This window comes from Girardinichthys multiradiatus, chromosome 22 (assembly GCF_021462225.1).
Source record: "Girardinichthys multiradiatus isolate DD_20200921_A chromosome 22, DD_fGirMul_XY1, whole genome shotgun sequence".
Lineage (NCBI taxonomy): Eukaryota > Metazoa > Chordata > Actinopteri > Cyprinodontiformes > Goodeidae > Girardinichthys > Girardinichthys multiradiatus.
Window position 1 is genome coordinate 6,635,327 of NC_061814.1, and position 16,289 is coordinate 6,651,615.

The 16,289-nt window shown below is 40.5% G+C and overlaps 1 protein-coding gene across 1 annotated transcript in view; it reads right to left on the bottom strand.

Moving 5' to 3' along the window:
- Window positions 1-16,289, bottom strand: part of LOC124858738 (heterogeneous nuclear ribonucleoprotein L-like) — a 49,772-nt gene that overhangs the window by 16,106 nt on the left and 17,377 nt on the right. The window contains exons 3-11 of the mRNA XM_047350928.1: window positions 15,188-15,297; window positions 14,154-14,281; window positions 7,934-8,019; window positions 7,389-7,485; window positions 6,967-7,039; window positions 4,961-5,032; window positions 3,073-3,290; window positions 1,029-1,150; window positions 694-895 (exon numbers count right to left, since the gene is read on the bottom strand). Of these exons, the coding sequence (XP_047206884.1) occupies window positions 694-895; window positions 1,029-1,150; window positions 3,073-3,290; window positions 4,961-5,032; window positions 6,967-7,039; window positions 7,389-7,485; window positions 7,934-8,019; window positions 14,154-14,281; window positions 15,188-15,297 (1,108 nt within the window). The remainder of the gene's footprint in view (window positions 1-693; window positions 896-1,028; window positions 1,151-3,072; window positions 3,291-4,960; window positions 5,033-6,966; window positions 7,040-7,388; window positions 7,486-7,933; window positions 8,020-14,153; window positions 14,282-15,187; window positions 15,298-16,289) is intronic.

A 16,289-nucleotide genomic window follows, 5' to 3' on the forward strand; every position in this document is an offset into this window, starting at 1 on the left:
AGGAAAAACCAAGGTCTTGCAGTGCGTTCCATTTATTCAAGAAGCTAGAACCTGGATCAGGGAATAATGTCTCACCACACTAAACATGTTCCAGTTTCAAGTCAGAGAACCAGATTTGCTAAATGCTGCAGTCATATGGTCAAACACTATTAGCATTACAAGCCAATAACAATGTTGCAGAGCACTATATGAGACACATTTAGTAAGATACACACCATCAGAAATGCAGATAAATAGCTGATTCCTGCAGCTATCTCTATGATTCATACATGCAGCACTCACAAGGTTCTGAGTTCTGGGGCTGGTGGTTTACTCTCAGTTAGAAAAGTATTGCTTTAATGATCATGATTTGAATTGAATGGCTTTGATGTGTTTATGAAAAAAACAAACCACCACTGGTGGTTCTAGCTCTGCACATCTCTTCTTAGCAAGTAACTTGTTGTTTTTCCACTAACCAAATGGCGGCTGAAGCCCCGCCTCCCCGCCTAGCTAGAACTTATTAAATAAGGCTCAGGGGTTCTGATGTGAGGGGGGTGGTAGAAGAAGCAGAGAGGAGAGATGCTGCTGTCTGGATGGTGAAGTGAATACCAATATTCTGTTTAAGCTGAGCAATGATCTGAGATGGAAAAGCCTCTATTTTAAAAGTAACCCTTACAGCAAACAGTCGACATTTTTGAATCAGGAGTCACATACCTTGAGCATCTGATCCTGTGATACACAAGGAGGAACGTTGTAGTAGTGTAGCACAGCAGATGGAGGCTGGATGATGTTTTTGGAGGCTTGTCCAGCGCTGCTAAAACGGTTATTCCTGGTCATGGCGAAGTCCTTATAGCTGCTGCTGCCATCCTCTAACTCAAACACCTGACTGGGAATCACTGCATGTTGCTTAGAGACACTGTACACAACACAGGACCAGGGTTATCTGTCTGATCTAATGTGTACAAATATATCAATACCCAAACATATGAAAGGCAGAACAGACTGGTGTAGCATTCTAATGAACATGTATATATTAGTCTTCCCCTCACCAGACATTGAGCCTTTTTCCAAACAGCTTGATGCTGTTGAGGTGTGTGATGGCTCTGTCCACCGCATACTCATCTCCCATCTCCACCAGAGCTGTACCAGGAACACTCTTCATAAACTTTACCTAGAACAACACACAGACAAATCTCTTGTGTTATCAAACTCACAAGACAAGTGAAAAAGCTGCAACACGTTCTAAAAATGTTTCGGCATGAACACCACAACTCTGAATATATATCATGTCTATGCAACACTACAGGAAAACACACACAAGCAAATGTTGCATCAATGACCCAATGATATGGAACATGTAACACCTATTTAAAAATGTTTACACAAACAGCCTATTGAAATGGCAACCCCAATATTCCAAAACCTAAATACTATACAACAAAATCTACGTCTGCAATAAAATTAGCTCATACAAACATAGCAAAACAGCTAATAACTGAAACACAGTAGATTTATTTATAGTAAACTGGGGTAAGAGCAGGTGTCTCCAGTTTGAACTAAACACACTGATCTTGTTAGGGTACAGAAGGACAAATAACATCTGAACAAGAAGGAGCACGTTTTCTAAAGCAAAGTATGGAGCTTGTGGACTGAAAGCAGCAGACCTGAAAAGAGGAGCAGGTAGAGTGAAAACAGGAGTGTGACCAGGTCAAAGAAGTTGACAATGACAGTGTGTGCAGAAAACCCAAAAAAGGAGGACTACGTCTGGGATGGGGGTCAGAGCCTGCCTTAAGCACATAGCTTTAGGTATCTTGGTGTCTTGTACCTGAGTGATGGTAGGATGGAGCAGGAGATGGGCAGATGGATTGGGGCTGGGTCAGCAGTAATGCAGGCGCTCCTCCGGTCTGTTGTGTTGAACCAAGAGCGGAGCCAAAAAGTGAAGCTTTGTATTTAGCTGTCCGTCCATGTTCTGATGATCACCAGATATGGATCATGACCAAAAGAATATGATCCCAGATGCAAGCGGTAGAAATGAGCTTCCATAGGGTGGCCAGAGTGCCTTATTGAGAAGGTGAGGAGTTCAGTCATCTGGGAAAAGCTTGGAAAGAGCCTCACTCCTCCATATCGAAAGGAGCCAGTTAAGGTGGTTCAGCTTCTGGTCTGCAGGCTTCCTGAGCACCTCCCTTTAGAAGTTTTCTGGTCATGCTCCACTTGAAGGAGACACCAGAAAAGACCCAGATTACGCTGGAGGAACAATATAGGGCTTCTGGGGTTGTCTGGGTTTCCCTACTGGACCTGTTGCTCCACACCACTCAATCTTGGATAATAGGAAGACGACGACAACAGAATAAACCAGCAGGAGTGAAAAGTAACATGGAAACCAGGTTAGTCTTAATCAATGGAACCAGAAGAGCTGGGAGTGCTGAGCAGAGAGACTGAGGGAGGGAGACTGATCAACACAGACAGAACTGAACTAAACAGGATCTACAAATCGAAGGGGGGAAATTTTAACACTGACATGAGACAATAAACCAAAATGCATAGAGGAAAGAATAAGTAAGAGACTCAACACAAAGGAATGAAATTATGGCAAGACCTAACAGCAATACTACACAACCCAGAAAGTTCAGAAGGCAGAAAGGAAAACACAAACACCCATGGATCATGACGGAGATAGAAACAATTGTTTTCTATCCATGTTTAAGCGAAACATTAGTAATTAAGTAACAAAATGTGTTTTTTGAGAAGAAAATGATCAAGTTGATCCAGTTACATGAAGCAAGTGTGCTTCTGTGTGTTTAGCAAGTATAGTATAGTAAAATATGTTTATATTTTATGAAGTGATAAAAAGACATTATCCTAATCAAAGCTTCCAGTTTTACTGAGGCACAGTCTTTGTTATTCACAAAAATACTTAGAATGAATGTTTTGTATTTTATGAACCTGCTGCTATAAATTTGACAATTCGTGGAACCTCTCTTTGTTTGAATAAAATAAATTCTTAACCCAAAGCAAGAATCAGAGTAATTTCATAACTAACATGAAACAAAACAAACCTTCCAAAAAGCATTGTAAGAACACATGTGGACCTACCTTCTCAATGTTGCCGTAGAGGCAGAAGAGGTTGAAGATGCGGGTACAGTTCATCTTGGATGGATGGAGACCACTCACCATGGCTACAGAGCTGGCAGCATGGCCAGAGTATGAAGGGGAAGACTGGGGCAGAGGGTAGGAAACCATGTCTGGAACGTCCACCGAGGTGAGCTTGTACCTGCTGTTGCTTGTCAGAGGCAGCAGGGGGCAGGCCAGACCTAAGGTTACACACAGCAGGAGCCACGGGTCAGGCAAGGTAACTGGATTCAGGGATTTACTAAAACATTACTGTTTGTTTCTGCTGTTTAAAAGAGCTGCACTGTTTTAGTAAGAACATCTAAAATCAGTCATCTTCTTCCCTTAAATCTTTCCTTACGTACAGTCCCTTGCAAAATTATTCATACCCCTTGAACTGTCTCAGAATCTTTTTTATTGTGACAAACAACACAAGGTTGTGACAGGAAGAGCACCGCTAAACAAAATCCAGTGCAACCAATTAACTTCAGAAGTCACTTAACTGGTAATCAGAGTCCAGTTGTGTGGAACTGAATTAGTCTAAATGCAGCTGTGCTGTGAGGCCCTAAAAGGTTTGTTAGAGAACATTAGAGAGCAACTACCATCATCAAGACCAAGGAACACAGCCGACAGGTTAGGGAGGAAGTTGTGGGGGATGGCTACTTTTCTTCAGCAGGGACAGGGAAGCTGGTCAGACTTGATGGAGCTAAATCCAGGACCATTCTGGAAGAAAACCTGTTGGAGGCTGCAGAAGACTAGAGACTAAGGAGGAGGTTGACCTTCCAGCCAGATAACCACCCTAAACATACAGCCAGTGCAACAATGGAGTTGTTTAGATGTGTTAGAATGGCCCAGTCAAAGTCCAGGTCTAAATCCAACTGAGAATCTCTGGGAGGACTTGAAAACTGATGTTTACAGATGCTCTCCATCTAACCTGACTGAACGTGAGCTGTTTTGCAAAGAAGAATGGTCAAAAACTTTGGTCTGTAGATGATCTGTAGAGAGAGACCCAAAAAGACCTGCAGACTTGACCCAGTGAATTGAAAACAAATACAAGCCACACTTTCCAGATTTTTATTTGTATAAAATGGAAAACTCCTTTGACTTTTGTGCAAAGAACCCAAAATACTGAACTTTATCCCCAAACTCTGGGGGGGCGGGGGCCACCTTTAGCTTCAGACAACTTCTGTCTTTACTTAGTTGCACACATACGTAATGTCTGAATCAACTGAACTGGTTATTCAGCTATAGTCTAATAGCAAGAACCAATGCCTGAGTAGTTGCAACACAATTATAGGTTAAAGAAATCTCTTCAATAGACTCAGTTCAGAAGGATGAAGAGAAATTGTCTGCATATGACCTGATAAACAATATGCTAAAGTGGAAATATGTTCCAGTCAATATAAAGAAAAATGTTTTGAGTCGGATTAATATTTTATTTCCTGGCAGCACTAGTAGCCTTTATTTTTTTCCAGAGTTTTTTGACAGTGGCGGAGGAAGAGGGGAAGACACACAGTAAACGTCACCAGGACTCGAACCCGGAACCACCAAATCAAGGATCAAAGCCTCTTGTATATGAGTTGCACGCGTAAACCACTACACCACAAGCACCACACCCATGTCAGATTGATCCTTCAAAAGGGGAGATATTTGTTTTCTATCCGTCTGAGACACTTTTTATGCTTTTTTTATAACATATTTGTCCTGGTTTCAAACTTAGCTTTATTAGAACAAAAACCTCTGTTAAACCTCTGAATTTTATTTGAATCAACTGAATAAAATGTCTTTGCTGAAATTGTTTTAGGCCACAAACTAATGTAAACAAATATGTCAAACAGTAAATTGATGACTAGATTAGGTGTGGAAATCTTACCATAGCCATTGTCAGCATAAGCCGATGGGTGTTCTCCTAAAATGGCCTGCTTTTGTCTTCCCTTCCCACGGTCTGAAACATACAAACACAGACACACAGATCATTACAAAGCTGGCACAGCCCTGACTTCTCCATCTAAGACCTATGGATCTGCTGCTGTCAGCAATTAAAAACTGTTTGCTAAAGGCTGATTGTAATATGGAGCAATTCTCAATGTAAATTCAAATTTTACAGCCAAAAGTAAAAAGTAACAGGTATGTTGAGAGCTGTTCAAGTTCCTCCTAGGAACAAAGTGTATTGATGATTGTATCCTGTGTCCTTACTTAAGGAAACACAAGGCAGGAGGGTAAGTCCACCCAACAGCCCAAACAGCAACAAAACAATGTAAACAATACAGTGACGCAATGTTATAGGAATACAGATTCCAAACTAACTAATGTGATTTTGTTGAATTTTCTAGAAAACAAATTTTTCACACCACCAAGGTTTAAATTTTTTTCACACCATCCAAAACTGGAACAATCCTCTACTAGTGTACCAGCACCATCATAAAGGCTGAGCTTCCAAAGACAGTCAGAGATCTATCTGCCATATTTGGCCTAAATCCGGGTCTCTGCTAACATTACAAGTTGCTGTGACCCTGATGTCTATCCACAGCCTGCGTTACATCCACTACAGCCATTCCAAAGAAACGGAAACCTGGAATAAAAAGGCTGTGAACGCCTCAGTGCCACTGGTGGTACCTGGGCTACCTTCAGTGGCACTCAGAAGAAATTTAGGTACCATTTATGTTTTTTAGGTAAATATGTAGTTGGTGAGAGTGAAGCAGGGACAAATGGCTGGTCTCAACTCATGCTCTGTTCTGTTTATCTCTGAAGAACTTGGATCTGGTAATGTCATCAATCCCCAGTAGGTCTCAGTTCCAAGTCTGAAACCAGTTAGATTTGCCCATCGATGTTTGTTCTCAGTGAACAGGCTAATCGCTGTTAGCATTACAAGCTATTAACAGTGTTTACTAAAGCGGCTGGTTAAACACTGTGTGCATGAAAGATTTAACCAGATAAAATTTGTCTCCAGAGGAAATTACCAGCTTTTTACTCTGACTATTACTACGTTTTAGATTAAAGGTGGCCATCTTGGATGTCCATCAACCAATCAGTGCTAATCTTTACAAGTTTTTTTATGTTCTTTCAAGTACTGTTGTAATGCTGTTTTTCAATTTCTTGACAGTATGGTGGTGTTTTAAAATGCAGTGTTTACTGAGGTAGTACTTGTTAGAAACAGGCAATATAAGAATCAAAGGTCGGGTCCATGCAGGTCTAGTTCTCTGGCATTGCATACAGTCAGAAATTTATAGATATTAATGGTGGGCACGAATGCCATATTATTTTGTTCTTTTAAGGATTAAATTAAACTTTTCTGTTTCTTGGATAGAATAATCACACAGCAAACAACTTCTAAACAAGAATTGGATGCACAACATTGAACCTATTGTGAATGTTCTGTAATCCATAAAAGCTATAAATTGACTAAAATGATTCCCTGATGAGTCTATGCAAACTTCTGACCAAAACTGTAGACTAGAGTCCTGCAAAGAGAGGTGAATATGAGTCCTGTACCATGGCCTTCAGTAAGAGAAAGCCATTGCTCCTTCCATCAATTGTCATTAATCCCATCACCATGCAGGGTTGTTGGTGACTATCTTCAGCAGTCATTGGTTAGGAGGCGGGATACACCCTGGACAGGTTGCCAGGAGCTAAAGATGGGATTCTAACCCTGGTCCTTCTTGCTCCAAGGCAACAGGGCTACCAAGTGCTTCACCTTATGAATAAACATGTCAGACAGTAACTGTGTGCTGCTTCTCCATCTAGAATGTTTCTGACTAAAGTTAGAAATACGTTCACCACCCTCATCAGGACCTCAGGAGTAAACGTTTATAGTGTCACTCAGAGCTGCATCCTTTACTGTCCATATAATGAAGATGAAAGAGAAACAGCTTGTCTTACCTCGTCTGACCAAGTATGGTTTAGTGTAGTCCCAGCTCTCATTATCATTCTTTATCACATTAAGACGGGTTGGCTGTTGACACAAAATGTGACATATTCAGGATCCAGGTACAATTTACACAGGAGTTAAATTATAACAAACCTGATTTGATTGAGAAGCTGATTTCCTGCTTTTCACTTGAACCTGCAGCACACTTACATTGTCTAAATGTTTGGCTATAAAAATGTGGCAAGTGACCGATTGTGATTTTTTTCTTTCAGATCCTAAAAGAAAAAAATCAGAATTGGTCACAATTGGGATGAGCAGGTCAGACCAAACTGGAAACAGCCAGGAAAAGCCTGACGGGTGCATCTCTACCAGCCGTTGTTTCAATCAGTGTTAAAACTAGGCTTTAAGTGCTGATGTGTTTTCTGTTTCTTACCCTTGCATATTCAATCTTGAGTGTACAGCAGCCAGCATAAATGTCAGCTCCATTTAGTGCTGCTTTGGCCTTCTGGGCACACTGAACTGACTCAAACCTAGAAGAGTCACATTAAGGAACACAAACGACACTGCACAATCCAGAGTATACACATTGCAGATCATCATGTTTAAATGTAGCTAGTAGATTCAAAACATGTACACACACCAAACTGGAGACTAGAAATCTCCAGCAGTGTCTTGCCTCCAAGCATGATCTGTGCAACAGTACAACAGCTAGCAAATCCTGGCTTATTTTAAAATGGATTACTTATAAGAACAGGTACAGGTCAGTACAGTTTCTAAAAGTGTGGGTTTGAAACCTCAATAAGACCATAAGTACAAGAGCTGTGACTCAGACGGGTGTGGTTGCAATTAGACAATCACGCCATATTTCTAGAAGAGCAGAAGACATATGGCACCGCCCTCTTAAATTACCCAGGGATGTGTTCTCAGTCATATGGAGGAGCAGCTTGTACACACAGTAACCACTGAGGAAAAGGATACTCAACCATTGCCTGGATTCCATTTCGCTTAAAGATGACGATCCTCAGCACACTGCCAATGGGGTTACAAACCGTGTACAGGACATCCTGGGCAAAAACACAAAGCAATTCCTCTTTCAGCTCCTTTCACATGGATTTATTCAATAGCCATGGTTTACTGTGGTTTTAAGAGTGAAAAATAATATTAACAAATGAAGGTGTAATGCAGGTTTTATTTATTAAGGGCAAAAATCTAACCAAACCAAACTGGCTCTATTTGAAAAAGCAATTACCTCCCAAACTCAATAACTGGTTATTCCAGCCTGGGCAGCAACCGTTACTGATAATTCTGATAATCAGCCCATCCTGCTTTACATAATTGCTTTAATTCAGACACACTGGAGGGTATTTTCAGCATCAATGGCCTTGTTGAAGGTCACACAACAGAATCTGTATCAGATTTAAGTCTGAACTTTGACTAGGCCACTACAAATCCTTTATTTAGTTTTTTGAGCTCCTCGGAGGTGGATATGCTGGTGTAGAAATGACTTTGTAACCCTTCCCGACCAAAGGATGTCAATGACTTTGTTCTTGAATTAAATCGAGGCATCATTTATTGCTTTTTAAAATCTTTTGGCTTACTTCGCGTTGTAAGACAGGTTCTACTTAAGGGATATCTTGATTCCACAGGTCTGGCAGTAATCATGCCTATGTGCGTCTAGGGAAAGTTCACTCAGCCTTCCAATAAATGTGTGATCAGAGTTGATTGATAATTTAATGATGGGAATGATTATTTTCCACATAATTTGTATAGCTTTTATCCCTTAATAAATAAAATCATCATTTGAAAAACAGTGTTTTGCATTTACTAAGGTTGTCTCTGGGTGATATTATCAGAAAATCAAGAACAACAACATCAAAACATAATTTCAAAAGCATGATGAAAAAGCTAAATCTGAAGCAATCTGTAAGGGGTCAAATACTTTCTTCACAGCATTGTAGATGTTCAGGGAAGTAAACTGATCCATGACTGGGGTCTACTGTGTGGAGTTTGTAGGTGAGGATTTCTCTGGGTATCCTGGTTTCCTCCCACAGCCCAGAAATAGGTTAAAGTGTACTAAACTGTCCTGAAGGTGAGGCTGTATAGGTGCTTTAGTTTGTTTGCTCTGGGATGGACTGGTAACCATCACATCATCTACATAGATGGTAATATTGTGTATCGCAGTACATTTAGAGGAAGTCCAAGCAGGATTAGAAATAGCCCAACTTCAGCCCAACTGAAGATTCCCCAGGCAGAAATAGCTGCATCTCAAGAGGAGAAAACACCTGCGACTGTATCCGCAAATATACATCTACAACTCCTTAAGCTGGTACACACTCTTTGTGTGTGTGTGTGTGTGTGTGTGTGCCTGCATTGTTAAATATGAACTTGAGTCAGGTCTGGGCTCGTCCCTCTGACTCATTACATGTAGGAGCTGCACCGTCTATTAAACCTCTCAGACTGAACTATGGTTCCTCCCCTCTGATCAGCCTATTGAGGAGCCACCCTAAATACAAGCTGTTGTCAGCTCTCTCCCCACCCAAGACTGCAGGAAACCTGGGTGTGATGACAATCACCACCCTTTCTCTAATCAGAAGGCTTTCCTTTCTTTAATGTTTCTTTACCCTTTTGTGTTTGGACTGTTTTGGTCCTGTGGAGCTTCCTGAGTTATCAGAAATATTAGCTTCATCTAAACCTTCAAACCAAATTATTTAAGGAAGTGTGCCCTCTGATTACCAGCCCCATTTTAGATATGATTAATCTATCTTTAGTAAATGGATATGTACCACAGGCTTTTAAGGTAGCTGTAATTAAACATTTACTCAAGAAACCTTCGCTTGATTGAGATGACTTGAAAAATTACAGACCTATATCCAATCTTACATTCTTGTCAAACATTCTTGAGAAAATAGTTGCTAATCAAATGTGTGAGCATTTACACAGCAATGACCTGTTTGAAGAGTTTCAGTCAGACTTCAGAGCTCATCATAGCACTGAAACAGCTCTGGTGAAAGTCACTAATGATATTCTTATGGCCTCAGATAATGGACTTGTGTCTGTACGTTCCTCTTAGATCTCAGTGCTGCATTTGATACAGTCGATCACAATATTCTCTTAGAAAGGCTGGAATATGCTGTAGGGATCAGGGGGAACAGCGCTAGGCTGGTTTAAATCTTATTTGTCTGACAGATTCCAGTTTGTTCATGTAAATGATAAATCATCTTTAAACTCCAGGGTTAATTGTGGAGTACCACAGGGTTCAGTACTTGGGCCAATTCTCTTTATGATATATATATGCTTCTAATAGGTCAAATTATTAGGCAACATAGGATAAATCTTCACTGTTACATTGATGATACTCAGCTTCACTTATCCATACATCCTGATGAACCCAACCAGTTAGATAGACTACAAGCATGTCTTGAAGATATAAAAACTTGGATGACTTTAAATTTTCTGCTTCTAAATTCAGACAAGACAGAAGTTGTCGTCTTTGGACCGGAGTCTTTAAAAAAGAAACTGCTTAGTCAATCACTTAACCTGAATGGCATTAAATTGATCTCCGGTAATAAAGTAAAAAACCTTGGTGTTATTTTTGACCAGGACATGTCATTTAAATCCCATATTAAACAGGTTTCTAGGATTTCCTTCTTTCATCTCCGGAACATTGCCAAAATTAGAAATATCCTATCCAGGAGTGACGCTGAAAAACTAGTCCATGCATTTGTTACTTCAAGGCTGGACTATTGTAATTCTTTACTATCAGGATGTCCACAAAATGCAGTTAAAAGCCTTCAGCTGATTCAAAATGCTGCAGCAAGAGTTCTGATGAAAGTTAAAAAGAGAGATCATATTTCTCCTACTTTAGCTTCCCTTCATTGGCTCCCTGTTAAATCCAGAATAGAATTTAAAATTCTCCTCCTCACATATAAAGCCCTTAATGATCTAGCTCCATTATACATCAGAGATCTGATTGTTCCATACATTCCTAACAGAGCACTTCGTTTACTGGTGATTCCTAGAGTCTCTAGAAGTAGAATGGGAGGCAGATCCTTTTGTTCTCAGGCTCCTCTCCTGTGGAACCAGCTCCCTGTTTGAGGCAAACACCCTGTCTACTTTTAATGCTATGCTTAAAACTTTCCTTTTTGATAAAGCTTATAGTTAGAGTGGCTTAGGTTATCAGGGAGGGAGCCTTCCTCCCACCCTGTTGGTGGGAGTAAGGGGGAGTCAGGTTTAGCCTAAACCGGCTCAGGTTGAGGTGCAAACACACCCTCCATTTCTGCTACTTGTATGACCCCCTCTCTTTTCCAATGGTTATAATCAGTCTGACAGAGAGAGGTATCCCAATCCTTGTGGTTTTTAGTATAACAATGACCATCAGTGGGACCCTTTGTGGGGTTCCTTGAGACAACATTGTTGAAAATAAGTGCCGTTTAACTAAATAATCTGAACTGAAACTATCTGTGTAGTTATGCTGCTATAGGCTTAGGCTGCTGGAGGACATAATGACCACTTTCACCTCTTCGCTACATTCTCACACTACTCTCCAATTTTGCATAATTTGCTGTTATTTCAGCTTTTAACTTTATGTTCTCTCTCTTTTCTCTTCCTAGAAGCTACACCTGGCCTGACTCTGTGTCTACCTATGACACCTTTCTGGAGAGGGGCATCGTCCAAGCTTCTGCTGGCAACAACTTAATGCTCACCCTCTACCAATGACCTACTGGCCCTGTCTTTTAGTGTTTAACCCTTTCTCTCTCCTAGACATGGCGATTGACTGAGCTTTTACTGTGACTAACTCTATGTGCTCTCTTTCAGACTCTAACCTTGAAAACTGGCTCAGAGTTTATCTGTTCTTTCTTTCTAGGTGAAACGACTAAAGGAGCTACATCCATTAACATTTACTTTTCCTTCCCATAGAAAGGACTCCTGGATTAGTGCTTCTTTGTTCTCTTTGTGTCTCTGCTCTGTTCTCTCAAACCCCCAGTCGGTCGTGGCAGATGGCCGCTCACACTGAGCCTGGTTCTGCTCTAGGTTTCTTCCTGTTAAAAGGGAGTTTTTCCTCTCCACTGTCGCTACATGCATGCTCAGTATGAGGGATTGCTGCAAAGTCAACGCCAGTGACTGTCCACTGTCTCTACATGCTCATCCAGGAGGAGGGACTGCTGCAAGTCACTGACTGGATGCAATCTGCTGGGTTTCCTTAGACAGAAAAACGTTTTATCCAATTTGAATAAATAAATTAATCTGACTGCACTGTTCAATGTTTAGGATTAATTGGAATGTATGTACCTGACTGTTGTGAAGTGCCTTGAGACAACATGTGTTGTGAATTGGCGCTAACTAAATAAACTGAATTGAATTGAATATGATCATATTATAAAGGGCATGTGATCTCCCAGCATGCAGATGGTAGAGAATAAGCTGATCGTATGTCTAACTGACCTAATAGTGCAAAGCCTAATTCATTATGTTTGCCCACACCACATAGCGAGATGTAGGTCTTCTGGCAGTTGTTAAAAATCATGTAAAGAGGCTCTTCCTGTACAAGCCCCAGGAAGTCCTAAATACAACCACTTTTACACACAGGTTACTTGCATTATAAACTGTGCTGAAGAAGCTATAAGACTGCGATGGTGAAGCTATCTACCTGATGTTATTAGAGCGGGTGCTTTCCACTCTGACTAATGTACACCCTCTTTAAATTAGTCTCAACCAATATGAAGCCAAACAGTCATGAACTCATCAACAACGATGTGCCACTAAGCATTCATTAGCAACGCAACCTCTCATCATACAGCAGCAGCCGTCCTTAAAGGGGCATTAAAGGATCTTACTGGAAAAATTACAAATGATTTGTCACACAACTATAAGGTGCCTGGTCAATGTAGCAGCGTGGTGAGTGGTTCAATAGTTTAGTTCTTTGCTACAACAGCGATCAAACTATGACTATTGTGTAATGAATCTCCAGTGTTAGAAAACACATCTTTCAGAAGCTTAAAAACTGCCATACTGACCTAGTCATGGTTAAAAGAATGTTTTAATGACAATTAACACAGTCATTGGAGAAAAGAAAATACACCCTTACATCTCTAATATGTTTTAAGAGGAAGTTGCAGCCAAGGGCTGCTGATCATTAAATAGCAAGTGTGAGTGCCTCTAGAAAAGCAGCAGGTGCAGCATTTTGGTTACACGGAACAGGCAGGTATGTGGTAACACAATGTTTAGGTAAAAAACATCAGAAATTACTAAATAAAAAGGGCTCCATGTCAGACTGTGCAGGCCTTGGTTTACATGTTAGATAGTAAATCCTAACAGTACCACAAGAAAACCACAGAGTTGTGCATGGACTGAATCTATCAAGAACCTTTTACATTATTTAAAGAGGCAGCCAGACCTTCAAATGCACACTTGCATTTTAATCAACCACAAGACTTTGTGGTCAATGTATTTTTGACAAATGGGCCTCTTAAACACACGAACATGTTTAGTTAGAACCAAATACAGTGCACAAGCACCTCATAGGAACTGAAAAACGTCTTGATGATCTGGACATGTCTGGCTGTTCCAGGAGCTGGAGCAAACTGCAGGGACCAGGTCAACCACAAGTCTCTCTCCACTAAAGTATCGTGGAATCAAGGGAGACCTGTGGGCTAAGGGAAGATGCGGTTGCGAGCAAGAAACGCATAACTTGTAGGACTGAAAGCAAAATGAAGCAAACTCTGTTGATGTTCCCTTTTTTATTATTTTGGAACATTCATTCCTGTGACTTTGTCAACTAAAGGCACACTACCTGTAAACTGTAAGCTTTGAAAAAGTGTCCAGAGTACAAATGTGTTTTATATAACAAAAATGCCTTTTTTATGGAGACTAAATAACAAAGTTGGCTAGTTTTGCCAGAAACGGTGCAAAACACAAAAATGAACCTTTATTTCCTATCTAAGATGTACCCACAACTAAGGTCAGTCCAAAGTAAGAACATGCATGTTTTTGCTGGATCAGACAGCAAATTTATGAGACACACGGATAAAATGCAAACTGTAGGAACAGAAAGACATTGGCTGAGATTTAAACTAGGAAGCTGTACAAACCATCCAAGAGTTAAACGCAAATGGTTGCCTATAGCTTAGGGTTCTCAGTTATGTACCATCAGCAGTCAGACATGGGTCTATCACTTTAAAATAATCATGAGTGTGTTTACCGTAGTTATGGGGTAGAGGGGGTTCTGGATGGACAGCAGCAGGACCTTGTTGCCGCTGTTTGGGTTATCAGCATTTGTTGGTCTGGTGATCCTCTTTGACGTGGAGTAGTTAAAGTAAGCCTGTTGCCCTGGTTAACACATCAGTCAAAAAATGAACACATCAGAACAATTAGACCCAAGTCTGTGAATGCTCTCTATATTGTGTAGGTGGTGGACATGGCAGCTACATTTTGAGGTTGTGTGTGGCTCACAGTCTCCCTGCACTGAGAACAATCTGAGCTTCTAATACTTTCATGCCTCAAACAGCAGGCTGACTTTTGTGTTGCACCATCACAGTAATAAGATTGTCCATCCCATTCCCTTTATTCACTGATACAATACGCTTATATCTCTTTAAAATAACTTGCAAACAAATCCATGAATGCAGGCGGTCCAATAAATACAACCTGAAGGCTGCTTTTCTGCTACATTTTTACTCCATAACTAACAGAGTCTCAAAAGCGTTTGCTGAATGCTTGCAACTGGAATCTTCATTATAGGACCTATAACCATTTATCCCCGTGATCTCATTAGCAAGAGAAAAATTCACATTATGATTAATATTTTATAAAATCTTCCAGAACACCACAGTCTATTGTAAGCGCAAATCACATCAGACAAAAACTGCATCAGCACAACATCAGTGAGAAAACAGAACTAAAATGAAAACTTGATGTGACATTGCTCCCACATACCATTGAAACCAGTTTGCGGAGAAATGGACTAAAACTGGCCAAAGCCAATTTGTGGCCCTGGACAAGTACCATATGTGCACATTATTATTCAGATTTCTAATTGGATTCCACTATTTCTCTCAACAAATAGGTCAACTGTTTAGCATTGGTCTCATGTCTACACTTAAAACTCCCGATTTTCTTTGGTCCCATTAATAAACAAAAATAAAGAATTCTAAAATATTTCAGATCAACTGTGTGCTGCATAAAAGATTGAGCTCCCAAAAACTCCCACCAGAGGAATTAAAGTGGGATCCAAACCTGCAATGTATACTGCCTCCTTAGCTCCATAGGACACACAGCGATCAGCACTCTCCACGGAAGAGAACTCAACCAAGGCCTGACGCTTGAAGGGCATCATCATCACATAGCTGAAAAGAAAGAGACAGAAATATCTGGATATAAAATGCTAAACGTAGACTTTACTCTCAGATCTTTTTAACTTCCTGTCTTTTTACTGGATGCCAGCCTTTCTGCATCTCTGGCAAACATCTCAGAACAAATTTATTTGTTTTAATTATCAAAACATTGGATTTCTGCTGTTCTTAGAGCAACCTTTAGCTAAAACCATACAGAGATGTCCACAAGTCAGTTTTTTTTACAAGTCAAGCCTCAAGTCTCTTTGATTGAAATAAACATTTTCATAAATAATAAACATGTGGGCAACACGGTGGCGGTATGTTAGCACAAGTGGTAGCAATGTTGCCTTGCAGCAAGAAGGTCGACTCCCAACTGGGGATCTTTCTGCGTGGAGTTTGCATGTTCTCCCCGTGCATGGGTGGGTTCTCACCGGGTACTCCGGCTTCCTCCCACAGTGCAAAAACATGACTGTTAGGTTAATTGGTCCCTCTAAATTGCCCTTAGATGTGAATGAGTGTGTGTGTGTTGTTGTTTGTCCTGTATGTCTCTGTGTTTCCTTGCAATGGACTGGCGACCTGTCCAGGGTGTACCCTGCTTCTCGCCTGTAGACTGCTGGAAATAGGCACCAGCTCCCCTGTGACCCACTATGTAATGAGTGGTATAGAAGTTGAATGAATGAATGGATCCCCAACATCTAGGTGACCTCTAACCCCGCACTGCTGTAGAACCTGTACTGTCCCTCAGGCCTAAACTATTACATGAACATTTAATAACTATATTTCAATCTTTTTATATTTATTGAAAGTTATCTTTTAATATTTTAACATTAAATAACCACCCAAAAATCTGCTAAAAGCTGATTTATTTATTAGTTATTTTGAAAAGTCACCAAATGTAATATTTACCCCTTATTGTCCACCTCTTCATTATATGTTGCACTAAATTTGTTTTAGAGGGTTTTCTTCTCCTGGCTATGAGCTAAAGATTTCTTTGTAACATTGGG